The following is a 26,990-nucleotide window of genomic DNA, read 5'->3' as shown; positions in this document are numbered from 1 at the left end:
TGATTCTTCTTTCACAGCATGACTAATGCAGAAATATGCTTAATGTGATTGCATATATATATATAACCTATATCAGATTGCTTGCTGTCTTGGGGAGGGAGAGAGGAAGGAGGGGAAAAAATTTGAAACTAGAAATCTTAAGAAAACAAATGTTGAAAACTACCTCTACGTGTAACTAGAAAATAATATTTTTATGATTAAAAAAATCATGGTAAATGATTCTGGAACCTGTCTTCATTTTTTTTTTTAAACATTAAGCTGATGCAGCAAATTTCTTAACGTAAGTGCAAATCACTTAACTCCATTAAAAGGTTCCACAAAAATAAAACAACTGAAATTATGATACTGGGTGTTTTGTTCTATAGGAATGGGCTTAGTATGAAAAATTCTTTTAAGCAAGCTATAAAAGCTTAAATTGGGTCTTTCAGAGATGTTGCATAATATAATCTTTTATAAAAATATAAAGGAAATCCTTACTCCCCACACCTCATCCTCTTTTAAGAGAAAATAGTATTTCTTCCTCAGACTTTGCTTATCTCTGTTACCTTCTTCCTTTCATAGAAACCTTTCATGGATGATCCTACATAACATACTGAAAATCTTCCCCTAGTTCATAATATCTCTGTTTCTCACTCTTAAAGCATGAAAAAGTCCACCTCTTTTTCCAATCACGTATATCCCTAATTATTTCTTTTATGCCATTCTTTCACACAAACATTGTTGGTAATATGCTACACCTTCCCTATACCAACTATATATCTTTCCACTCTCCTTAGGAATCCAGTGTAAACCTGATTCTTATAAAATGCTGGTAGTTCAATGATTCACAGCATGGATTTACTGAAAGCACCACACATTTTCCCAGAGCAAGAAACTGGCCTTAACTGTCTTTGGTGGAGTAGATAATATAATAGCTGATGAATGAGTGGAACCTGCTTTTCTATTTACCAAAAATATACCAAGGATACACTAAAGAAAATTCAATTATTAAGGCCAATCAGCAGTAAATAAAAAGTCAAGAAACAAAAATCCAAAATTTATGCAGTTACTATTAAACATGACCTTAAGAATATTATTATAAAACTTATAAAATGCAGAAAGCACTAGTATAAGGCATAACTTTAAAAATTACATGGAGAGTGGCATTATGCCAAAAGTGTTTTTCAACTACACTACTGATTTTACAGAGACAGAAGGACAGTGAAAAAACATTTTGCATAAAGGTATAACAAAAAAGGAAACCCTATTCTTAACCCAAGCTGAATAAAATTTGAGTACAGGAAATACAAAGTAAACCATGGTAGAATGGGGGGGGGGGGGCCTCCGCAGGGCAATGAGTGTCAAATATCTGAGGCTGGATTTGAACTCAGGTCCTGAATCCAAGGCCAGTGCTTTATCCACTGTGCCACCTAGCTGCCCCCCCCCAGAATTTTTTAAAAATCAAAGTAAAGGAATTTCAAAATAGCCAGCAAGGTGACTATGATACAAATAAAAAGTTACAACTCACTACCAAAAGAAAATTAATTAGGTATACACATTCTATCAGAAACTATTTTCACAAATCTGAGTACAGACCTCATTTGCTGTAAATAGATAAAGCAATATATGACCCACATTATCAAAAATAGTTTTTTAAAGTGTTTCCCCCTCTATGCTTTACAATTACAATCTTGAAATCTCTATAACTAAAAAATAAATTAAGGGTTATTCAATGGGGACAGCTAGGTGGCACAGTGGTTAAAGCACTGGCCTTGGATTCAGGAAGACCTGAGTTCAAATCCGGCCTTAGACATTTGCTAGCTGTGTGAACCTGAGCAAGTCACTTAACCCTCATTGGCACCCTCCCCCCTCCAAAAAAGTTATTCAATTACTTTAGCAAAACCAATGAAATGGGACTTTACAACAGCAGCAAACTTCCCTAGTTCAGCACATCTAAGAAGCAGAATTACCAGTTACATTCCTCGAAGAGTGTACAACTATATTATTTATCTCATTTTTAGCCACTCCAAATAAAATAAGGTTGTAAAGCCAGGAAGATAAAATACTTTTTAAAGCCAACTTTTTTTTTCATTATAACAGAAATTTAAATAGCTTGTGACCACTTAAAGCTTTAAAACATTTGATAACAGTTTTCATTAAAAAGGAAACCTCCAGATGCTTTTCAAAGAATTAAATTTCCCAAAATCACTTGAAAATGTAAATAACTAAAAGGCTCAAAAGACTCTAAAAGGTCACCAAGTTCAAGAATTTCCTCCTCCCCATGTTCATATTACATGAAGCAATACAGACATTAAAGAATTATCTTAAAAGACCTGTAAAAAATGCTACTACGCATTTCAAGAACCTATCTGTACAGAAATGTTAATAACATAAAAACAGGTTTATCAGAGCTATAAATTAAATGTCCCAAAACAAGTTTAATGTAAAAAATTCTGAAAATACTTGATTCATTCAAATCAAAATGTAAGATTATAAAAGATAAATTCAAGCAATAAGCAACATTGAGTTATAAATTGTGAATAGTCCTACTACTTTTCCTAATGATAATAAAGTTTTCAACAATAATGTTTTTAATCCCAAGTCATAAACTTTTTCTCAAAATAAATTACCAAAGGAAAAAAAAATACAAAACAATGAAAGGTGTGGAATTTTGAAAAGTGGAAAAAAAAAAAGAGTGCATTAAGTACCAAAACTGTGAGTCCAATTAACTTAACTGACAAAAGGAAATTAAAAACTTCAACAAGTACATAAGCACAAAGCACAAATTAGGAACACTATTAACATCAAGTACCAAAATAAACTCCAAGACCTTTAGAAAACAATGAAAAAACTTTAATATAAAATTAAGTGACATCAAAGAAATGTCTGCTATTTAGAGCTATAAAAACTGCAAACAGTTCAAGATACTTGTATTACTAAACTGTCAAACGAAACTTCAAACTGTAGGTAGAATTGGTCTAAACAATCAAGTGTGAAACAACTATATGTACAAAGGAAGAAGGACTGGACCACCTACATCTAAGTTACAAAATATATTTAACAGAAGAAAATTAGCTAGAAAGAAGTTTCCTCACATTGAGAAAAAGTATTCAGTTGAAAAATCCTGCAAAAAATAAATCATTGAAAAACAGTCCAACACATATATTTGAGAAACTACTATTAGGAAAAGTGTTTAAAAAATACTTTTCAAAGCTATTAAGATTTTTTCTTTCTACATTTATTAAGTTAATTGATACATATGACCAGAAAATTTGTACTTTGCAGCTTTAAAGTGCTATTCCTTTCCTTACTTAAAAAAAGCCTGTGGTTTTCCCCAAACATAAAATACTTTAATATTTAAAAGAGTATTTATTTTAAAAAAGTTAATGTCCTTCAAGTTACTGCCAGTCCAACTAGCTTAATAATTTCAATTTTTTAAATTCTTTTAAAAATATTTTATTTTGATCACATACCACACTGCCTTTTCTATTCCAGAAGCATACTCTCTATGATGTCTAAATTAAAGTACTCTTATAACAATTCTTCTCTTACTTCTTTGAAAGAATGTACTAGTAGCCATTCTACCATCAAGTACCAAATAGAAAACCTCTTTTTAAAACACCTTCACACCACCACCACCATTAGAATATGAAAAAGTATGACAAAAGCATCATAATGTGCCCCATAAAATGCTCTCATATTGTTTTTTCAATGCTACAGATTTTGATTCATTTCTTTCTAGCTGTGAGGAGAGTCCCTGCACAATGCACATCCAAGGTTATAAACTGGGACAGATAATAGAGAGAGAGGACTGGAAGTGACATTGAAAGATTCTTTTGTCCTTCCCCGGGCTCCAGATAGGACTACAATTTAAAGCATCCCGGAAGAAAATTCAACAACCTTCCAGAGAATAACCAGGAAGGCTCAATGTGATCTAAATTCTTATTCTGATGCCTGAGGAAGTTCTAAGCTATAAAGGGTAAAATTCTAAATTCATTTTCTTCATCATCAAAAAGGATGCTGCTAAAAATTACTTTATTTTAATTGCAGACTTAAAAAAAAAAGATTATAAGAGTTACCTGTTGAACAAGGCATCTGGAAATTGGGATCATTGCTATCCAAAACAGGCAAACAGAACTGGTTACTCGCAGATCCTAGCATAGGATCCTTATCGCTGAGCATGTTCTTCAGCGAGTCCTCTAAGACATTCTGACTTGTACTAAAATCCTCACAGACTTCATTCTCCAGGTTGGATCCTAGAAATAGGGCATCATCTAAGTGTTCAGTAGGAATTAAATGATTAAATGTATCAACTATATCCATGAAGACTTCTGTGTGTCTTTCAGCCCTATAGAAAGACAAAAAAAATATCATAAGAAATAAAGCTATCGAATGTAAAATCACCTAAAACCAAATTATTTTCTTTTTTCCGTTTTGAGTCTAAAAGAACATGTAAGGTATTTCTGAATTGTTTCTTTAAAAAAAAAATCTCACTGCTGTAAACTATGCATTTGGAAATTCAAAACCAATTTTTATTAAATGATATTTATTCACCATGCATGTAGAATGGCATATTACTGGTTTACCTGTTGACAGGCTACAATATATTGATATTTTTTAAAAGAAAAAAAATGGTCAAATCTCAAAGAATTACATAACTAAACACAATAACCCATTTAAGTCTGTTTTAGATAAACAAACTTTCTATAATAATGCCTAAATTATGCATACATTAAACTTCAAAGTTAATTACACTCTAAAGCATTTTATGCCATTACTGTGAAAATTATACAAGAGCCTCATTGTATTTGTAAAGCACTCTGAACTTTAAAAATATATACACAAAACATTCCAGAAAGTCAAAACTTAAAGCTACACTGAGTATTAGCACACAGTACAAAAATCCAATTTCCTCTACATTTACTTTCAAGAAAAAGAGGCAACATTATTTTTTAAAATTACTTTGAGTCTGTACACACACACACACACACACACACACACACACACACACACACACACACACACACCCTGGAATTGGTATATAGGTTGCCCATAATCTCCAACTCTCTACATCTGTATCAATCATAAATGATGTTCAGAATGAAGACCCTGGGGTACTGAAAGATCACCAAAGATTCAATGATTTCAATCTCCTACATTACAGGCATAAAACTGGACTAATACTATTTAGAAAATTTTTCAACAGAAAATGAAATTTTTGATTAATGCTTTTTAAATTTAGGTTCATAGTTATTTCAATACAATTTAGATGTATCAAATAGATTAATACACTTTAGAAAAATTTTCAACAAAGAAAAAAGGGAATCCTTCAAGGATATAGATATAATTTTCTCCATAAAAATGGAAATATATAGATCAAACAGTAGAAAGGAAGTAACTAGATTAAAGAGAAATGGTTAAAGGAGAAACACCTGAGATAATCTTCCTCAATAATTTCCTTTCTCAAGTAACCCAAGTCAAAACTCTTTGTAATTTCATTAAATATACCAGTGAGTTAACATATCAAAGTTTGAAGGATTTAACTTTGAAATGCAAGCTCCCCAACCCAATTGGCAAATTTTATATAATCCCTATTTATAAAGCACTATTGGTGATAGCACTTCTCATTTTGTATTTCTAGAAGAAATAAATATATCAAGTGTACTTCCCTGTAAGTGGGTTCTACTAAGCTATCTACAATCTGGGCCTTCTCTCCTTGTGATAGACTTACAAAAACAGGTGGCTTAAGACATGAAAGTTTTTTCCCCATGCAAACAAATATATAACCAAAGACAAAGAAATTGCAGCTAAATGAAAGAACAGCTCAGTCTACTTGGGGATATACTGTGTCTAAAGGCAATAACGAAATATATTTCATGTGATACTTGGCTAGCTCACCTTGCAATAAAAAAGCATAAGGAAACATCACTGCGAAGTAGTTGGGGCCTTTGTCTTTAAAACTGTTAAGAAACTCTATGAAGAATTTAACAAAATCCTCCCACATTAAATCAACACATATTTTTAATGTTTAGTGACTTTAATGTGGAGATGAGACTTTTTTATCAAGACAATAAAAATACACTGGAAAAAATATACTTTAGGAATCAAGAAATAAAAGGACCATTTCACTTTTGCTAGCCCCTAGCACAGTGCTTGGCATATATTAGGCACTAAAAAAAATGCACTAGGTGCTGGAGGTACAAAGACAAAATGAAAAACAATTCCTGTCTTGAAGAAGCTTAAATTCTACTAAGAGGCCATAACACAACTAATATATTTCATGATCATTTAGTAGGGATAAATAAGTAAAAACAAGCAGGGTCATCAAGCAAAGTTTCCCAGAAGAGGTGCCACATAAAGTGAGTCCTAAAAGGAGCCAGTGATTATAAGAAAAAGAGTTGAGGAGAGAGTATTTTCTAGGCAGTCTGTAACAAAGGTACAGATGTATGGAATGCAATTCAAGAACAGCAAGTATACCACTATGTAAAAGGGCAGTAATGTGAAATACGAAGTAGGCTAGAGTCAGACTAGGAAAGCTTTAAAAGCCAATCTGAGATATTTTTTTTTTTTTTTTTTTTTTGGCGGGGCAATGGGGGTTAAGTGACTTGCCCAGGGTCACACAGCTAGTGTCAAGTGTCTGAGGCCAGATTTGAACTCAGGTACTCCTGAATCCAAGGCCGGTGCTTATCTACTGCACCACCTAGCTGCCCCAGAGGCATTTATATTTTATCCTAGATAAACCAGAGAAAGGAAAAATGAAAGTCATGAACATAAATTAAGAGGTTTTTGCAATAGTCTAGGCAACAACAGGCGATGAGGGCCTGGAATAGATGGCTTTGTGAATACAAACAACATGCAAGAAATATTGTGGAGGTAGAATCAAAAAGATTTGGCTACTGATTAGATGGAGCATGAGTGAGAAGTTGAGTCAGGGGTGACTATGAGGTTGGGAATCTAAATGAAAAGATAGTCACTCTTTTTAAGAAAAAGAAATTTGGAGAATGGGTCAGTTGGGAGAAAGTGATGTAATGAGATTTAGAGATGTTTTTGAGACACCTATAGAGCATCCAGTTGGAAATATAGGACTGAACTGAGGAAAGGGATTAAAGCAGGGCATTCCTTTTTTGTCCAGTGGTTGACACTATTCCTCATAATCAATTCTTTTATATTTACTTATGTAACAATTTATCAGTGTCTCAAGTTCTTCCCAAGTAGAGTGAAAGGTTAAGAACAGAATCAGGACTTCGTTTTCTGGGGCAGCTAGGTGGCGCAGCAGATAGAGCGCCTGGATTCAGGAGTACCTGAGTTCAAATCCGGCCTCAGACACTTAACACTTACTAGCTGTGTGACCCTGGGCAAGTCACTTAACCCCAATTGCCTCACTTTAAAAAAAAAAAGGACTTCGTTTTCTTTTTACTGTTTGGGCTTTAAAAACAATTTTTGCAATTTATACACAGAATGAATAAGTGATTTTTGAAAATTTTAGAGAAAGGCTATGTAGAAAGAAGTCATCTCAGGACAGAACCTTCTAGGACATGCAAGACTAAGAGGAAGGACATGGATCATAATCCACAAAAGGACAATGAGTGGTCGGATAGAGAACCAGGAGAGAGGAAAGCAATGTCACAAAAGCCCACGGAGCTCAGGAGAAGATGGTCTACGATGTCAAATGCAACAGAGACCAAGGAAGATAAGTACTGATAACAGCCATAAGATTTATCAATTAAGAGACAACTGATAACCTCTGAGACAACAACTTCAAAGGCTAAAACTAATACCAAGTGATAAGAGATAAGAAAAGACAGTCTGCACTTATAGCAGTTCCCAATCTATTTGCTTCAATAAGCTGAATTTTTAAAAAAATCAGACTAAAATACTAACTCTCACTATTCCTTGTAGAAATTTAAGCAATAACAAACAAGGAAGCTGAAAGCTGAAACTAGAAAAGCAGTTGAAATAATGGAATACTACTGTGCCCTAAGAATGATGAAAGAAATGGTTTAAAAGAACTTGGGAAGGCTTGTATGAACTGATGCCTGGAGTGAGCAGAATCAGAGAGATAATTTATACAATAAAAATTTTTAAAAGACAAATTTCTTTGAAAAACTTTAAAGCTGCGAGTAATGCAACTATGATGCCAGAGGACTCATAAAGAAGCATGCTATCCCACTGTCTGAAAGGTGATGAACCCCAGATGAAGAATGAAATATAAATTTTGGGACATGATCCATGTGGGAATTTATTTTGCTTGACTAAACATATTAGTTGCAAATATTTGGTTTTTCATTTTTTTTCAATGGGGAGGGGGCAGGAGAGAGAAAATGCTTGAAAAATGAAAAATTAAATAACCTCCTTTTTTTAAGCATTTGAGGGGAAAACACGTCTGTGTAATAATTAGGCCAGAATCACAGAATTAAGAATCTCAAAATTAGAAGGAATCTGAGGTCATCCAATCACAATCTGAATAAGAATCTTCCCCTACAACATCCCTGACAATATTGCTAGCCTCTAGTAAGGGAGAGCTCACTACCTCCAAACCTTATAAATACTTGTAAATAAAACTGGAGGGTTGGGGGCAGGGGGGGGAGAGAGTTGGAAAACAATGTATCTTTTAGTGTGTCCATAGTAGACGTATTAGCATCATCTACTTTAGTGGAAAACAGTATTTCCGGACAGTAGTTTTAGAATTATATTCTATCAGGGGCAGCTAGGTGGCACAGTGGCTAAAGCACCAGCCCTGGATTCAGGAGGACCTGAGGCATGAGTTCAAACAGACACTTGACACTCACTGTGTAACCCTGGGTAAGTCACTTAACGCTCATTGTCCCACCAAATTTGATATAGATATAAATACATACACACAGATAGATGGATAGATAGATACACACACACACTCAGAACTGGAAGACATTTAGAAGATCAAATTCCTAATTTTACAGATGAGAAAACTGAGATTGAGGGACTAACATACCCACAGTGGATTCAAAACCCAGGTCCAATTCCAGTGACTGTTTACCTACACCACACTAAAAACAGGTCTCCATTCACTATTTTCTACAGTTGACAAGGTCATTCACCTAGATGACTAAAAGGTATAGAAACTTTAAAATCCAGTTATGTCTAGTATATTTGGATTATTTTTAAAAGCAATTGACCTAACTTATATTGAATTGTTTAAATTCTTAAGGGGGGATGAGGAGGGAGGAAGAGAATTTGGAACACAAAGTTTTAAAAATCAATGTGAACATTTCTTTATACATGTAACTTGGGGAAAATTATAAATAAATAAGTAAATAAAAAGCGATTGACTCACTACAATAAATAGAACTTTAAAGAACCTTAAAAAGAACCTCAAACAGGATGTTCCCCAAGAGAATGTTAAAATCCTACAAAGAGACTCTATGCAGATGCTACTAGAAAGAGAAATATTTTGATGAACCTCAAAGTACTAACAGCAAGGGCAATGTAAAAGAGTGAGACCTAATTTATCTACCAGTGACTATGAAGGATGTCCTGTGTGGAGACCAAACAGAAGATTAATTTTCTACTAATGTAAAGTTTCTCCAAGGGCTTTTCAATGATCTCCATAGTCATTCAAAAGACTCTGGTTTATTTGGGGGAGGTGGGGTATGAGGATGGGAGGTGTTAGAGCACACATACTATCCAGATTGAGACATATATTTAGACAAGAAGCATTTTGAATTAGATGTGTATATTTTACATATATATTATTTTGGTCAGGGCAAGATCACAACTGTCAGTTATCTGAAACAGTTCAGTGATGTTGAAAGACTTTAATCCATCAAAGGCTACCATCTCACAATAATTTGTTGCAGGTGACAAGCAGAAAGATATAGGGTGGGAAGGGAATGTATAAATAACAGTTATCAATAATGACTACATACTAGAAATTAGAGAAAGACCAAGTACAAAAGTTGAACCAGTCATGTTGCCCGAGTAACGAACAGATGACAACAGCATCCACAAATATTATTGGGTATTTGGTTTTTTTAAAGGCCCACAGTGTATTAGAAAGATCCTATATGAAATACAAAAAGACAAACAAGGGGGCAGATAGATGGCGCAGTGGATAAAGCACTGGCCCTAGATTCAGGAGGACCTGAGTTCAAATCTGGCCTCAGATAGATACCTGACACATGCTAGCTGTGTGACCCTGGGCAAGTCACTTAACCCTCATTGCCCTGCCCAAAAGAAAAAAAAAAGACAGACAGAAAAGGAAAATATGAGAGAACAGTGAGGAATATTGGAGAAAAAAAAAACATTAGATCTAGATTCAGAAGACTGCATTCAATTTCTGGCTCTTCTTTATGACCTTCATTAACTCAACTTCTATGAGGAAGAAACCAAAATTATCAATGGCCATATGAAAAAAATGCTCTAACTTCACCAGTTATTACAGAAATACATATTACAACAAGTCTGAGCTATCACCTGACAAATGCTGGAGAAGTGGGAAAATAGGTACACTAATGCACTGCTGGTGAAGCTGTGAACTAGTCAACCCATTGTAAAGAGCAATTTGTTGCCCAAAAAGCTATTAAACTTTGCATATACCCTTTAACCCAGTGATAGCACTGTGAGGTTATAACCAGGTATACTATTCCTAAAACACAAATAAATCAAAATAAATAGGAAAAGGATTCATATCTACAAAAACCTTTATAGCAGTTCTTTTTGTGAGGTAAAGAACTGGAACATGAGAGTTTATCAACTGGGGAATAGTTGAACAAGTCTATGGATGTATGAAGGGAATGGAATACTACTGTGCTGTAATATTGTCCTGGGAATATTTGTAGGAACTGATGCAAAGTGAAGCAAGCAGAACCAGGAGAACATTTTATACAGTAGCAGCAACATTTGTAAAGATAATTAACTTTGAAAAACTTGGTCACTGATCAACACAATGACCAACCAACAATTCTAAAGGACTCATGATGAAATATGCTATTCAATTCCAGATGGAGAACAGATCAACTCAGAGCACAGATTGAAGCATATTTTCTTCTATTTCTTTTTTTCTAGCCTTTAAAAAAAACAACTTGGTTAATATGGAAATTTATTGTGAACAACTATACATAATTGCAGTAAATTTTGTTTTTCTTGTTCTCAATGGGTGGAGATGGGGCAGAGAGAGGGGAGGAATTTGGAATTAAAGATAAAATGAAATTGAATTTTCAAAATTTAACTTGAGCTGTTTCTTCATCTGTAAAATGAGAAGGATTTAGAAAGATGATCTTCAACTCTAAAAACTATAAAAACCCATTCAGGAGGTACAATCTGTTCCAGTGAAAGAAGCATCCATCTTTGCTAGATGAGCTACTTCATTGAAGACAATGAGATTATTTTTTGAAAATTCTATTCAACAACACATTCTAAAATACATTTGTGAATACTGGACAATTATGACCAGACTTAATTCAGTGGAAAAATACAATGCTGGTCTCAACTACCTCAAATTATGACCAAGGTGTTTTTTTTCCCTCCCTTCTTTTTTGTGGAAACAGAGAGACTAATTATCTCAAAGGAATTTCTGATTCATACTGTACAAGTTTCATTTAGGAAATTCCTAAGACTTGGCCTAAGATAAAACAATGGATAGAGTGCATAGGCTTGGAGTTAGGAAGATTCAAGCTGTGTATAACTCTGGAGGCAAGTCACTTAACCCTGTATAATTCAGTTTCTTCATCTATAAAATAAGCTAGAGAAGGATATGGCAAACCACTCCAGTATCTTTGACCCCAAATGGGGTCCTCAATAAGTCAGACATGATTGAAAACTACCAAACAACAAGACTTTAACCTTTAATTACACTTTAAACAGAGACTCAAATCTTATTTTTTATATTCATTTTCATCCCTCCTAGCCCGTGTCCCCGAAAAGTACCTATCTGGTAGGTGCTTTAAAAATGTTAATAAATTTGAAAATGAATATATAAATTAGAACAATTTAAATGAATGACTGTACAAACAAAAGAGCACTAACTCTGGAGTCAAACAACCTGGGTTCAAATATTGCTTCTCTGATGCTTCTGTGTGAGTGACCTGTCACAACTTCCCTGCACCTCAATTTTCTTAACTGTAAAAAGAGGGAGTTGAACTAAGTGAACACCAAGAGCTCCCTTCCAGTTCCAAATCTATTACCTACTTTTAAAAAAATATATTATTCTTTGTATATTTAAAATGGATTCAGTATTAGTCTTATTTCATTAAAATTATACTCTAGTGAAAGAGAGAGATGCAGGGGTTCAGCGCAGCAGTATAGAGAGGAAAAGTTAGACGGTAAGGGGGTCAACAAAGTGAAAGGGGCTTGGGAGTTAGAAGAAAGGAGCTGAGCAGTGAAAGCACAGGGGTGCTGGAGTGAAGGTGAAAAAGTGAAAGTTGGAGAGGATTGGAGAGGAACTAGTCCAAGCAGCGTACCCTCAGGCAAGAGGCGGCAATGGCCCTTATTATATTAAAAGCAGACAGGTCAGATAATTTGCATTTCTTTACCCTTATCTTTTACGTTGATTTTTATAAATAAACTCTGCTTTGATTATTGAAAAAAAAATTATACTCTAATGCTTTACTCTTGTACAGAGGTGAACTTGGATTCTTAAAGGCTTTATCAATAAAGTGCAATCTTTAGAAGGTCTAAGCAAGTGTCTAATGATTCTGTAAATGTCATTCAATAACCAGTCTAGGTAAGTTAGAGATGTTTATTATCAGAAAATTAGTCAACAAGTGACATTTGGGAGAGAAAGAGGGGCACACCACAGAAACTTATGAAGACCTATGGAGGAGGATAAGAGAGTAGTGATATTAATGAAATCTTGGATATTGAAGGTGCTATTCTCCTTAAGCTTAATCACATGCACAAATTAAGCAAACACCAGTGATGTACAAATATCCATAATATTAAAATTGGTTGTACATGGTGACAGCAATATTGCTAGATGAAGAACTATGAATGACTTAACTATTCTCAGCAATACAATGATCCAAGACAATCCCAAAGGACTAATAATGAAGATAGTGTGCTATCTACCTCCAAACAAAGAACTGATATTGACTGAACGCATACTGAAGCATACTATTTTTTATTTCTTTCATTTTTTTCTTTTTTTCAAGTTCTCTTATACAAAATGACTAACATGGTAATGTTTTACATAATTGCACATAGATAACCTGTATCTGATTGCTTATTGCCTATGGGAGGGAGGGAGGGAAGGAGGAAAAAAATTTGGAATTCAAAACTTTAAATAAAAATACTTATTATTAAAAAAATAAATTAGCTCCCACTAAACAGAAATGCTAATTAATATATGGTTCACAATGACAGAAGTAATAATAGATGTTGGTATATATGACAACGAAATGTATCTCATATGAACATAAAAAGAGGCAAATTGTTAAGTTTAACAACCAATATCCATCAAACACCATTTTAAACTAAAGCCAAATAGTTTCCCTATGTTGATTGATCTGTTGAAAACACTTCAAAAGCAAAACTATTCAACATTGGGACATTTTCCTTTATACCTTCAATTTAATCTAATTTTAAGAACTAGAAAGAACATACAGTCCATAATGGATTGAGAAATACTTAAATGAAAAACTTAAAAGTCCTACTCTTCTAAGTTAGTACATCTAAAATACGTCCAATATTTATAAAAATTACCTTCACTGTATTTTCAATTTTGGGGGGGGAGGGGGAGGCGAGGCAAGGAGGGTTAAGTGACTTGCCCAGGGTCACACAGCTACTAAGTATCAAATGTGTGAGGCTAGATTTGAACACAGGTCTTCCAGAATCCAGGACCAGTGCTTTATCCACTGCACCACCTAGCTGACCCACTGTATTTTCTTAACCCCAAAAGGGGTGACTTTTATTAGTTTTAAAATTGTCATTAAGATTTAAATCCCCATACACCAAAGTAAATTCAAAATGGGTATAAGATCTAGACATAAAGGGTGATACCATAGGCAAATTAGAAAAGAAAGGAATAGTTTACTTGTCAGAACTGTGAAGAGGAGAAGAATTTATGACCAAAGACGATATAGAGAACATCATGAAGGGCAGAGTAGATCATTTTAACTACATTAAATTAAAAAGGTTTTGCACAAACAAAACCAATGCAACAAGATTCAAAGGAAAGCAGAAATCTGGGAAACAATTTTTACAGTGTTTCTGATAAAGGCCTCATATCTAAAATATATAGAGAACTAAATCAAATATATAAGAATACAAATCATTCCCCAATTGAGAAGTGGTCAAAGGATATTAACAGGCAGTTTTCAGATGATGAAATTAAAACTATCTACAGCCATATGAAAAAATGTTCTCAATAGCTACTGATTAGAGAAGTACAAATTAAAACTACTCTGAGGTACCACCACCTATCCAATTGGCTAATATGACAAAAAAGCAAAATGTTGGAAAAGATGTGGGAAAATTGGAACACTAATGCTTTGTTGGTAGAGCTGTGAACTGATCCAACCATTCTGGAAAGCAATTTGGAACTATGCCCAAAAAGCTTTAAAACTGTGCATAACCTTTGACCTAGCAATACCACTACTAGGTCTATATCCCAAATCAATCATTAAAAAGGGAAAAGGACTCACATGTACAAAAATATTTATAGCTGCTCTTTTTGTAGTAGCAAAGAATTGGAAATTGAGGGGATACCCATCAACTGGGGAATGACTAAACAAGTTGTGGTATATGAATGTAATGCAATACTATTGTGCTTTAAGAAATGATAAGCAGATAGATTTCAGAAAAACCTGTGAAGACTTGCATGAATTGATCCTTAGTGAAATGAGCAGAACCAAGAGAACATTGTACACAGTATCAAAATTTTGTGATGATCAATTATGATAGACTTAACTCCTCTCAGTAATACAATGATCCAAGACAATGCCAAAAGACTTGTAGTGAAAATGCTCTCCACATTCAGAAAAAGAACTATGGAGTCTGAATGCAGACTGAAGCTTACTATTTTCACTTTTGTTGTTGCTTTTTTGTTATTGTTCTTGTTTATTCTCTCTTCATGGGAGAAAAATTTGGAACTTGAAAAATATCTTTACATATAATTGAGAAAAATTAAAAATAAAAATAAAGTAGAAAAAAAATCCAACAAAAAAATTAAATCCTTATTCATACCACAAGAAGATTCTACTTCTTAACTGTGTTGGATAAAAATCAAATTTAAAATTAGAACTGTTCTTTTCTAAAAATTAAAAACTCAAGTCATCATCAAGGTGTAATAATGATATAATTAAGACTATACACTGAATCTCCTTTGCATCCTTATCACACTCCATTTATTCTGACATTTAGACCATTAAAAAGAATATGTTGAGGCGCAGCTAGATGGCTCAGTGGATAGAGCACCAGCCCTGGAGTTAGGAGTACCTGAGTTCAAATCTGGCCTCAGACACTTAACACTTACTAGCTGTGTGACCCTGGGCAAGTCACTTAACCCCAATTGCCTCACTAAAAAAACAAACAAACAAACAAAGAATAAGTTGTGACAAAAAAAAAGTCATGAGACTGGTTTGTGTAAGGTGCAGAAGAAACCAGGCCCAGTACACAAAAGTTTCTCTATGTATTCAGTTCTCAATTACTTTCCTTTAAGCTAATTTCTCTATAGATGTATCTGCCTATGAATTACAGAACATTTAAGTTTGCAATACAAATGGCAAAAGCACACTTCATAAAAATTTCTTAAGAACCCAAATACTATACAAAAACTCATCTAAGAAGATGACTCCACATTTGCAGAGAATGCATTTCAAAATATAACTATCACTGCTAATTTATATTGACTATACGAAGTCTATGCCTTTGGAGACTTGCTCAATTGCCAAGCCAGTAAGAATAGAATTAGATAGATAAACTGTAAGGTGAGCAGGAAGGCGATATTAGAAATACTTCTTGAAATGCTTTAGAAAGTGTTACTTTAAAATATAACTGTGCAGCTAGGTAGCGCAGTGGATAAAGCGCTGGCCCTCAATTCAGGAGGACCTGAGTTCAAATCCAGCCTCAGACACTTAACACTTACTAGCTGTGTGACCCTGGGCAAGTCACTCAACCCCAACTGCCTTACCAAAAAATAAAATAAAATAAAATCTAACTGCCAGGTTGCTGCTAATATATTCAAATGATAAAATAACTCTTTTGAGAAACTATCAACTACACATACCTAAGAATCAATCACAAGTCAGCTCTATGTCATGCTCTAATACATGTGAAGGTTTCTGCAGCATGGAGAAGCACAAGAGAATTGAAAGGGGAAAAAAAAACTATTAAGGAAAAACTACTTGATCAATGGTACATTGCCTTTGGTGAAACAAGTCTGATATCAGACAGTGGAAGTTATTTTTAAAGTTTAGGTAAAAACAAAATAAATTTAATGGAATTACAAACTGATAAGGTTAATCAAGAAAACTTTCTCTAATCTACTCTCCTTTGCTAAAACAAAAGAGAACTGAGAAATACCCAATTATACTATAATTATTTTACAAAGTTATGCTTTCCACGCAGGACTGAAAACCTAATGTTAGGACATATCAAATCTTGTGGTTAACTTCCTCCAACATGCTTCTACTAAAAACTTTTAAACAATTACAATAGAAGAAATATAAATCTTGAAACATATCAAACCAGATTGCATACCAGATATTTTGCAAAGGTAAGTAAGCAGTACCCAGGTAATAGTCACCAAAGCCAATAGCAAAAGGGAAACTTAAATAAAACAAAAATTTTAATAGGGATAGAGACCTGAAATCTGAATCTTATTACTTCTAGCAGCATGTAATCAAAACAGCTGCAAATTTATTCAGATATATAGTACATTAAGACTTTTAACAAATTAACATTTAAGGTATGTATATTAAGATTGCAGTCTACAAAGTAGTTGTACAAAGGACTACATTAAGCATCCTACCTAATCAGTGAAAACAAAAGGACCTGTTATACATATCAATTTTATATTTTGATCCACCTTTAATGGAACACCTTCATGTTATAATGAGACTCAAAAGTGGTGTTCAGCAAAGCACCCAGTCAATCAGAGGCAGAGAAATGATAATTGTTTTGTAATAAGATAAATTCCCATGGCAAGCATCAGCTAGTTATCATTAGTTACCCCATACAGTAGAACAACTGGAAAGAACAACGGATTGAAATCAGAAAGAATCCTGTTCAAATCCAAACATACTTACTGTGTGTGACCCTGGATAAATCACTTAAACCGCTGAGTCTCAGTTTCCTAATCTGAAAATGGAAGTATTAATAGCATCTGTCTTCAGGGATGTCGTGAGGAGCAAATGTGATAATGCATAAAAAACTTACCAAATGATAAAAAAAAAATGTGTAAAATTATTCAAATAATGAGTCCTGACTAGGTGATCTCTAATATGCTCTATCCTATAGAGTTTTTGAAATTAGAAAAGCCCTTAGAAATAATCTAGTTTAATCTTCACATTTTGCAGATACTTCCGTACTGAAGCCAAGAGATATTAAGTAATGTAACACAGTAAGAGGCAGAGCCGGAACCTTAGAACCTAGGTCTTCTTCCAATCCAAAGTTCTTTCTTTCTAAATCATCAGCTTCCCTCTAAATCAAAATAAAGTAAGCAGAAGAAACAAAGAGACCTGAAGTTAAAGCAACAGTGTTGGAAAATAACAGCAGCATATGGGTTTAAAAACTGGAAGAAAGTAATGACTAAAAGTTAGGAATATCAAAGCTCCCCATAAATCCTAGGAGCAATGGAAACATTTACTAAATAGTTTGTTTTATAGATACATTCTACCAATCTTTTAATACTAAAGAAAATGCTGTTTACTCTTCCAAAGCTCAAAAAAGCACATATTTTAACCCGAGTTATATGAAAAAAACCTAACTTCCTCCGAGGTGAAATATGTGCACAAAATGTACCTACAAATTACCAAGTAAAAGTCATTGCTGCTTCTACTTTTCACAGGATGCTCATATAAATTATAAATGAAAAGATCAATACTAAATTAGCCCAATATCTTATAGCATATAAAGTTCAAAGGATGTGACAAACATATACTGTCACTTTTTTAAAAAAATAAAAGAAAAGGAAGTATAGCTGGAACAGCTATGACTAAGTGGTGGAGGTCTTAACCAAAACTTATAAAGATGATCGTAAAAGATAAAACAGATAATTTTGATTACATAAAAGTTTAAAACTTTTTCATGAAGTTGTCAAAGCTTCATAAAAATATCTGATAAAATTTTGTATATAAATATCTTAACAAGCCATTCCACAACAGAAAAGTGATCAAAGAATGGGAACAAGCAGTTTTCAGAAGATAGACAAACTAACAACCACTATATTAGTCTCCATGTTGCTAATTAAAATTGTGAATTAAAATAAATGTGGTTTTTCTTACTACAAATAGAAAAGGAGATGGAAAGAAAAACATGAATGCATAACTGGTGGAGCTGTGAACTGGTCCAAAGGTTCTGGAAAAAAAAAATTTGGAATCAAAGAAGATAGATAAATCACTAAAGATAGAAAGGTCAATAAAACGCTGAAAAAAATTGAACCAGTTACAAGGTATATATCTCAAAAAGGTCAAAAACTGAAAGGGCCCATATTGCAAAAATGACAGTTTCACTTTTTTGTGGTAGCAAAAAACTAGAAGTAAAGTGGATACCCGATGATTGAGGAATAACTTAAATTACGGTATATGAATGCAATGGAATTCCTGTGTAATCCAAACTGAGGAAAAATAAGAGAAAGTTTTAAATGATACAAAGTTAAGTAAGCAGAACCAAGAAAACAATTTACACAATAGTCAATGCAGTGATCAATCTTGATTTGGAGGAGTGATATTGAAGCATGCCTCCCTACATGGCTAAGATGTGGTAGACTATTGATTATAGAATAAGGCCTATATTATCAGAGATAGCTAACATGTTGAATTCTTCTACTAAACTTAAGTATTTTTATTACACAAAAGAGGGTTCTCTTGGTGGAGGCAAGAGTCATCAAAAAAAACACCAATAAAGCCTGAGTTGTACTCCTAGCCAAAGCTTTACCTAAACCAGTTTTAGCCAAGTCTGATAAAGAGCTAATTTTCTACTGTTTTAAAAATTTTGCTGCACTATTTTAACCCTTCTGCTTCAGTTTTATAAGTGTAACTTTTATAGCTAAACTATTTATATAAGTATACATATATGTGTGTATGTACAGACATACAGACCTATACTTTTTGGTGTTTCTAACCTTCAGAATTTAGAGAAAGAAAACTCACATGTACCACTTTCATTTTTATACTAGTGTGGGTCTCCAAGACTCTTTCAGGGGTCCTTAAAGTCAAACCTATTTCCATAACAGTCTTAAGACATTTTAAATTCTGAAATGGTAAATATTGATAGATATAACAAAATAAACAAAAGCTCTTTGGGGGCTCTCAATTTTTAAAAGTGTAAAGCTGCCCTAAAGACCAAAGAGTTTTGATAACCCCTGCTTTATACCATTCATTTGGCATCTCCAGTCTTGAATTACTCAATTCTTCTACAATTACTTAATTACTTAAACTTTAAATATTCTTGTCCTGTAAACAATTTGTACAAGTCTACATTATGTATTATGCTATAAGAAATGATAAGCACGGTGATTTCAGAAAGGCCTGGAAAGACTTATATGAACTGATATACAGTAAAGTGAGCAAAACCAGGAGAACACTATGCACACTAACAGCAATACTGTTTGATGAAGAACTGTAAATGACCTATTCACAGCAATACAAAGATTCAAGACAATCCCAAAGGACTATTAATAAAACATACTATCCACCTCCAAAGAACTGATATTGACTGAACACAGACTGAAGCATGCTATTTTTCACTTTCTTTTTCCTTTTATTCAAGTTTTCTTATACAATATGATTAATATAGCCATGTTGTACATAATTGTACATGGATAACCTATATTTGATTGCTTACTGCCTATGGAAGGGTGGACAGAGGGAGGGATGGAGGGATAGAATTTAAAATTCAAAATTTTAAATAAAAATGATAATTAAAAAAATTTTAAAGCCTATATACTAAGAATGACTCTTCTTTGCATTCCTCACAACCAGTATAAAACCTTACAAAGAAGTACTAAACAGTTCAATTTGATTTGCTTTGGATTACCTTCTACTTTACGAATGAAAATACAAAGAAGTCAATGATAAAAAGAAAAGTTCTATATACACCAAAATATTTTTAGAATTCTTTGTGGTACCAAAGAACTGAAAACAAAGGAGATGATCATTGACTGGGAAATAGCTAAACAGATTATTGTACATTAATTTAATAAAATGTTACTATGCTGTAAGAAATGATAGAGATGTAAAGACTTACATGAATTGATCAAGAGTGAACATAGATGAGAAGGCATGCTACCTTACCTCCTGACAGAAAGGTGACAAACTCAGGGTACAGAATAGACATATATTTTTGGACATAAAAAATGTGGGAATGTTTTACTTTATTACATTTGTTACAAGTCTTTTGTCTCCCTCCCCCCATGGGGGGTGGGGTGGGAATCTTTTGCCACAATGTAAACAAAAATAAAAGAATTAAAACTATAAAATTATAATTACCTGTGTTCCCAAGTAGAAATGAGAAGACACACCCACCTTATTAGGAGGTAGATGACCATAAGCATAGAATATTGTGTGACATCAGATTTTTTTCAATATGTTGGTTAGTTTTGCTACTTTTTTATTTTTAGCAATAGCTCTCAGGGAGGGGATTGAGAGGAATACAATAGGAAATATAGATGATGTATAAAAATAGCAATGAAAAAAATTTTAAATGAAAGCATATGTTTATTCTGTATCCTCAAAAAACACAAAAAACACTTTACAATTCAATTACACAGTTCCTATTTATCAAGCATATTCTTCATAATTTCTTGAAAAGGAAGTGGATACCTCTCAAAGCCTACCCCAAGAATGACAAGTGTCCTATAGCTGATTAATCCTTGCCATCAGAGGAAGAAAAAAGAAAAAATTCAGGGCTCTGTTTGCCCAGTCACTTAGTTAAACTTAGGTGTTACCTTAAGCTCTTTCCTCTCCCTCGACAGTCATATCTAGTTATCAAGTCACTAATTCTATTTCCATACCCTCCTTTCCACCAAACTCCTTTATGTCACCACTGCCACCACTTAGTATTAACTCTTATTACCATGTGTATTAATTATTTCAAGGCTTTGTGGTTTTTCTCCTCTTCACAACTCACCAAATAATGTCCAAACCCCTCAAGAATATAGACCACTTCACTTTCTTACACCTACACTTCCCAGACTAGAACAAAGAATTGGCAAGATGGACCTACTTTCTATGCCCTTCATTCATACCCATTACTTTCCCACTTTCATGCCCTTGTTCACTTTTTCCAAGGCCTACAATGCCCTTCTCCTTGCCCCTATTTCCATTATTGAAACCTTATCCATCTAAGATTCTGCCCAGAAGACACTTCCTCCATGCGGTGTCACCAATTACTACCCCAGTCAGAAATTATTTTGCCCACTCTGAATCTTGCATAACGCTTTATTTACTTATAGAAGGGAGACTATCTTTTGTGTTTTAGTGATGACCTGTGTATTGGGTTAAAAAATTCTGATGTAAGGTGACAGGAACAAGTTTCTTTCACCTGGTTCATAATTCCTTGTTTGTATTTTGGTGAGGTTATGTTTACTAGGTAAGTAGGTGTCTTGCAGTATTATAAGCTTCCCGTGTCATCAGAGGCTTCCTGACTTGCTCAGAAAGGATGAACCAATAAACAGTTTAAAAAGACCCAAGAGGGCAAAGTTAGACTTGAATTTGCCCAGATGAGAAGATTTCAGTAATTCTTGGGGATCCAGGGAGAGAAGGCAATCTGGCCAAGAAGCAATAAGGATAGCCAGGCTAGATCATTAGGATCTTATGGTAGGACAGCTTTGGGATTAAGCAGATTTCTTTTATATATTTCTAATTACCTGAATTTGTAAATTCTCTTTTCTCTTGTAAAAAACAATTAAATAAACCTTAGAAAAATTTAACTTGAGGCACTGAGTATGTTAAGAAGGGAAAGAAGTGACTGTAAAAGTTATCCAGTAAAAAGTACCCAGAGGCAGTGGCAGTAAGAGGGAGACAAAAAGATAATTAGGGTTTCAGGTGCTATGGATGCCTGAATTCAAGGAGTCAAACTGGCTCATGGTCAAGGAAGGTCTATGCCTCTAGTAAAGGATCAGGAAAGTTTTGTCAAAAAAGCAGAGAATCTTTCCCAAATCCAAAAAGAAAAAATGGTACTCAAATGTAGATGTACAAACTAGTTCTCAGCTGACTATAGATTAACTAATGACTAGTACTCTTAACAGTTGGCATATACTAACCTTTTATTTTGCATATTGGATTATATAGTTGTGTCTTAATGTGCATACTAGACATATATCCTCAGTTATCCCTGAAGAAAAAGAACTTAGCCAGCCTTCTAGCAAGAGTAAGAAACAAAAGGGATAACTAGACTAGATTATCTCTACAATCCATTTCCAGATCTGGAAGATCCTAAAAGCCACCACACTAAACATGTTGAATAGAACCACCTGGCACCTTATTTATCAAAAGACATGAGACAAAAAAAAGATAGAGGGGATGCAATCTCCACAGGTGGCGAGTATGACCGATTTCATATGACTGAGATCACAGACCTTAGTTATATCCTGGAAATTCTAATAGCACTCCTTTCTCCTCCCAAAAGCAAAATTGAGTGTGTGTGTGTGTGTGTGTGTGTGTGTGTGTGTGTGTGTGTGTGTGTCTCCAATCTGTTGCCAGGGCCTATACCATTGTAACATCTCTCATAGTCCAATTTTTCTCCTCTGACACTGACACTACCCTAGTGTAGGTCCCTATCACCTCATGACTGGACTATTGCAATAACATGTTGATCAGTCAGCCTGCCACAACTCTCTTCCCACTAGTTGACCTTCTGAGATTAATACTATAAATTAATCTCGATTTTCCTGAATTTTGTCCAATACTAAATCCCCTACAGTAAGACAAAAGGTGCTTGCTAATGTTCCATTTAACAAGATGTTCCAAAAGCTAAGGAATTATCAATCTTTGCTAGAAAAATTAACTGACTCCACTATTCTCTAGTTTCTGTGTACAATTCTCCAATAGCTGAGAATACACTGCCCCACCAACTGAATGCACTTTGTTTCTCACACATAATTATTTTTAAAGTCTTGAACATAGCATATTTGTAATTCACACTTTTAAATTGCCAAATTCACATACTTGGTATTTTATAACCAAATAGCGTCTTTCGTTAAGTTTCTACTCAACAGAACTTGGTCAATAAATTTAACTTTGCATAGCTCTTTAAGGTTTCAAAGTTCTTTCCTCTTAACCCTGTAAGATTGATCCATTATTACCATTATTACCTCCATTCTACAGATGAAGAAAGAGACTAAGAAGGTAAGTGGCTTATTCTTGATCACTGAGCTAGCTAGTAAGAGGTATGAGAGGTATCTGAGGCCAGATTCAAACCCAAGCTGTTTCTAAGTACTCTTTAGAAATAAATGATAAGCAATAACCACAGTGTTCATGTGGCAAAGTTTTCTGAGGTTTATCCTAACAATCTAGAAAGTATTACTAATTCAGTTTCCAAATTGCAAGACTGTGGCAAAGTGCCTTGCCAATGAGAATGAGGAATCAGCAGGGTTAATTGTCTAAAGGAGCCTATAGATTAGTACAGAAAGTTTTCTAATTGTCTCCCCAGGGTGCAGAAGTGTTCAAATAAGAAACATTGTAATTCTAGAGGAAATTTAGCATAGTGGATAGAGAGTGCTGGCTTCAACATCAGTTAAGAAGACCAGGGTTCAAGTCTTGCTTAAGACTTTGACCCTCAGCAGGTCATTTAACCTCAGTGCCCTGGGCAATTCTCTCTGCTTTTAAATTGCACAACAGCAGCCAAAATTCGTTAGTGGGGTGGGTTTCCTCAAGAGATCTCTTCACCAAGGAAATTACAAGTCTCAACAAAAAAAATTCTAGTGCCATAAATAAATACCATAAAACCCACAAAGCAGATAGTATATATTGAAAAACTTAAGAGCTCAGAGCATCACTAATTCACTGTTTAGACCATATACAAGTCACAATTCTGTCAGCCTATACAGATGTTTCCTCATCTGCAAAAGATGCATATTTAAGAAACTGCTTTTACCTCGGGCAAATCTTCAGGAAAGAAAATGCAACTCTACTTTTAGCAAGTTCCAGGCTTCGGAGCTAGTTTCAATTCTAACTTCTATTAAGTATTCAGAATAAAAACTCACTTAAAAGTTTTATAATTTAGTAAAGAGTGAGATAGTCTGTTCTATGGTAGAGCAAAGGAGAGAAAATGGGGTCAATAGAATGAAGGAGCAAAATCGGAATAGGAATGAAATATAGGTAAAATAAAACCAGGAGAGAAGGGGTGTCATAGTAGAAGTGAGAAAAGTGAGAAAAAAAATCTGAGAGAGAGAAAAGATAGTCATTGCATCAATTCCAAAACTAGAATGAACCATGGAGATATTCTCAAGCCCCTTGTTTTAGACATAGATGCCTAGGAACTTGCCTCAAAGTCAAATGAGAAAGTCAGTATTCCAACCCAGGTTGTCCCTCCCTAATTTTTAATATAGTACTTTTTCCGCTGCACCACACGGCCTCACATAAGAAAGCAAAAATCGAAATAAATATAATTATTGATAAATAATGAGGATTAAAAGTCAGTAAGCTTTTTATGACAGTTTTTGCGTACTAGAAAAACGATGTAAACTCCGTAAGTGTTCAACTTTCCCACTTCTTGATTTGTATTCTTTCCACTACCACCCTAGGTATCCTAAACCTCGTTTTGGCAATGTCAGATGTCACTTATGAATCAAAATGAGATAAAAAATGTAAAACGCTTTGCAAATCTTAAAGTACTATATCAATGCTACTAAAAATGTGAACCAAACAATGAAGAATAGCATATTTTTTTCCACACCTTCAAAGAATTTTTCTTCTATCAGGTTGAAAAATGAGATAGGTGTTAACTTATCTTCATCACCTAGCACAAAACCTGGAAGACTTAATGCTTACTTAATTAAAACAAACTTAAAGAAAACGTACTGAAACGATTTAAGTATTTTTCTGTTATGTCCTCACAAACTAGAATTGTTTGTTACCATAAGTTTCATATGTGAGAGATCCTACAAGTTTTACCAAGATAAATGCATTCTTTTCCCTCCAGGTTAAATAACCTAGAAACAGTTGTTAGAAATATAGTTGATATGCAATTAATGCTAACTACAATATTTTGTAAAATGGAAGTACGTATGATCCCACTTTTGAGGGTAAGTTTCCTAAAAATACTGATTAAATCACTAGTTCTTTTGGGGGAAGCCAATGAAGGCAAGGTTTGGATTATATGTCCTAACATTTTGTTACCCCAGGACCCCTCCCTCTAAGGTCAGAGGATCAGTTACTTAGCACCATTAAAACATCAGCTACGAGTAGCTCATTAAATTACACGGTGTCTCAGCAGACAAGATGCGTGGGCTTTCCGCCTCAGCCTAAGCGACGTTAAGGCCGGTGTTGAGCACACACACGCACACGCGAGGGGGCAAGAAGGGATGAAGCTCGGCTAATTCCTCCGGCCACAAGCGCGCCAAGACGCGGCTGTGTAGGCCGACGCCAATCCCCAGCGCCCGGCCGCTCCCACGCCCTCTCCGCCGGGTCCAAGCCAGGGCCACGCTTAGGCCCGGGCTGTCCCTATCGGCCCGGCTGCCGGGGCGGGGGGGGGGGGGGGGAAGAAGAACCCCTGCCAGCCTGCCATTCCCCCGGGGCCCCACGCTCGTAAGAGGCCCGGGGGCTGGGGAAGGAGTCAGGGCCGGACGCGCCTCTGGAGGAGGAAAGGAAAAGGGGGCAGCAGAGAGCGCGGGGACTCCCGAGGGGCCGAGGCCGGGCCCCCCCAGCCCGCCGCCTTACAAACGGTCTCGCTGGGCCCGGGCGGGAAGACGTTGCGCAGAAGGCCAGGGCAGCGCTGCCTCCACCGCTAGGGGAGAGCAGGGCATCCACCGTCCCCACTGCCCCGGTTACGGGGCTGGGGAGGCAGGAGCGGGAGGAGGTGTGTTTGGGAGAGGGGTGGGGGAGGGGACGGGAGCCTGTCTCCCAGGACGCGGACGCGGCCGCAACTCACCCAGCTCCGCCCGACGAGCGCTACCACTGGCAGCAGGAGGAAGATGGTGGCCACAGCCGCCGCCGCCGCCGCGGAGGAGGGGGGAATGGTGGGTGCCGCCGAGAGGGGGTATGCGCAGGACGTCGTCGTCGCTGCTGCCGCAGCCGCTGCCTCCTTTCCTCCTGGAGCTTGGGCTGCTGATGCGGCTGCTACCAGCACCGATGTGGTCGTGGTCGTCCTCACCCTGGTCCTCCTAGTTGTCGTCGTCTTCGTCTCCGTCCGCCGGCTCGGGGCCCAGGGGTCGCTCGCCTCGTGCTGTCTCCGCCGCTGCGCGAGACCCCGCAGCCATCTGCGTGAAGCAGCGCGAGGGCAGGGAGCAAGGCCTCCTCACGTGACCCCACTGTTTACCGTTCCGTGGGCAAGCGGCCTGGGCGGCTGCGCCTGCGCGCTAAGGAGACACCAACACCAACTACGCCACCCCCACCTTAAAAAAAAAAATTTTTTTTCGGCTTCGGGTTCCTTCTGGGCGATTCCCCTGCCTCCTCCTCCCTCTTTTTCCCTTTCCAAAATGGCTACCTCTCCTCGACCTCTTCTGCTCCTTCCCCAAACGGAGACAATTTAATAAAAAAAAATCAACTTGGCTACTACAACAAATATTTAACACTTTAGTATTAACACTTAAACCCAATATTAACAGGTATTAAACACTTTAGACAACAACAATAATAATTACACTTAGCATTTACATAACACTAAGGTTTGATAAGTGTTTTACAAATATTATCTCATTTTATCCTCCCAGTCAC

The 26,990-nt window shown here is 35.6% G+C and overlaps 1 protein-coding gene across 1 annotated transcript in view; it reads right to left on the bottom strand.

The window, feature by feature from the left end:
• PHF3 (PHD finger protein 3) overlaps positions 1–26,603 on the bottom strand; it is a 108,051-nt gene extending 81,448 nt beyond the window's left edge. The window contains 2 exon segments of the mRNA XM_044001378.1: positions 4,059–4,327; positions 26,206–26,603. Coding sequence (XP_043857313.1) covers positions 4,059–4,302 — 244 coding nt within the window. The 5' untranslated portion in view covers positions 4,303–4,327; positions 26,206–26,603.
• Between the last annotated feature and the right edge of the window lie 387 nt (positions 26,604–26,990).

The sequence above is a fragment of the Dromiciops gliroides genome, chromosome 4, assembly GCF_019393635.1.
Source record: "Dromiciops gliroides isolate mDroGli1 chromosome 4, mDroGli1.pri, whole genome shotgun sequence".
Lineage (NCBI taxonomy): Eukaryota > Metazoa > Chordata > Mammalia > Microbiotheria > Microbiotheriidae > Dromiciops > Dromiciops gliroides.
Note: the sequence above shows the minus strand (reverse complement) of the source record. Positions and strands in the feature narration are given on the sequence as shown.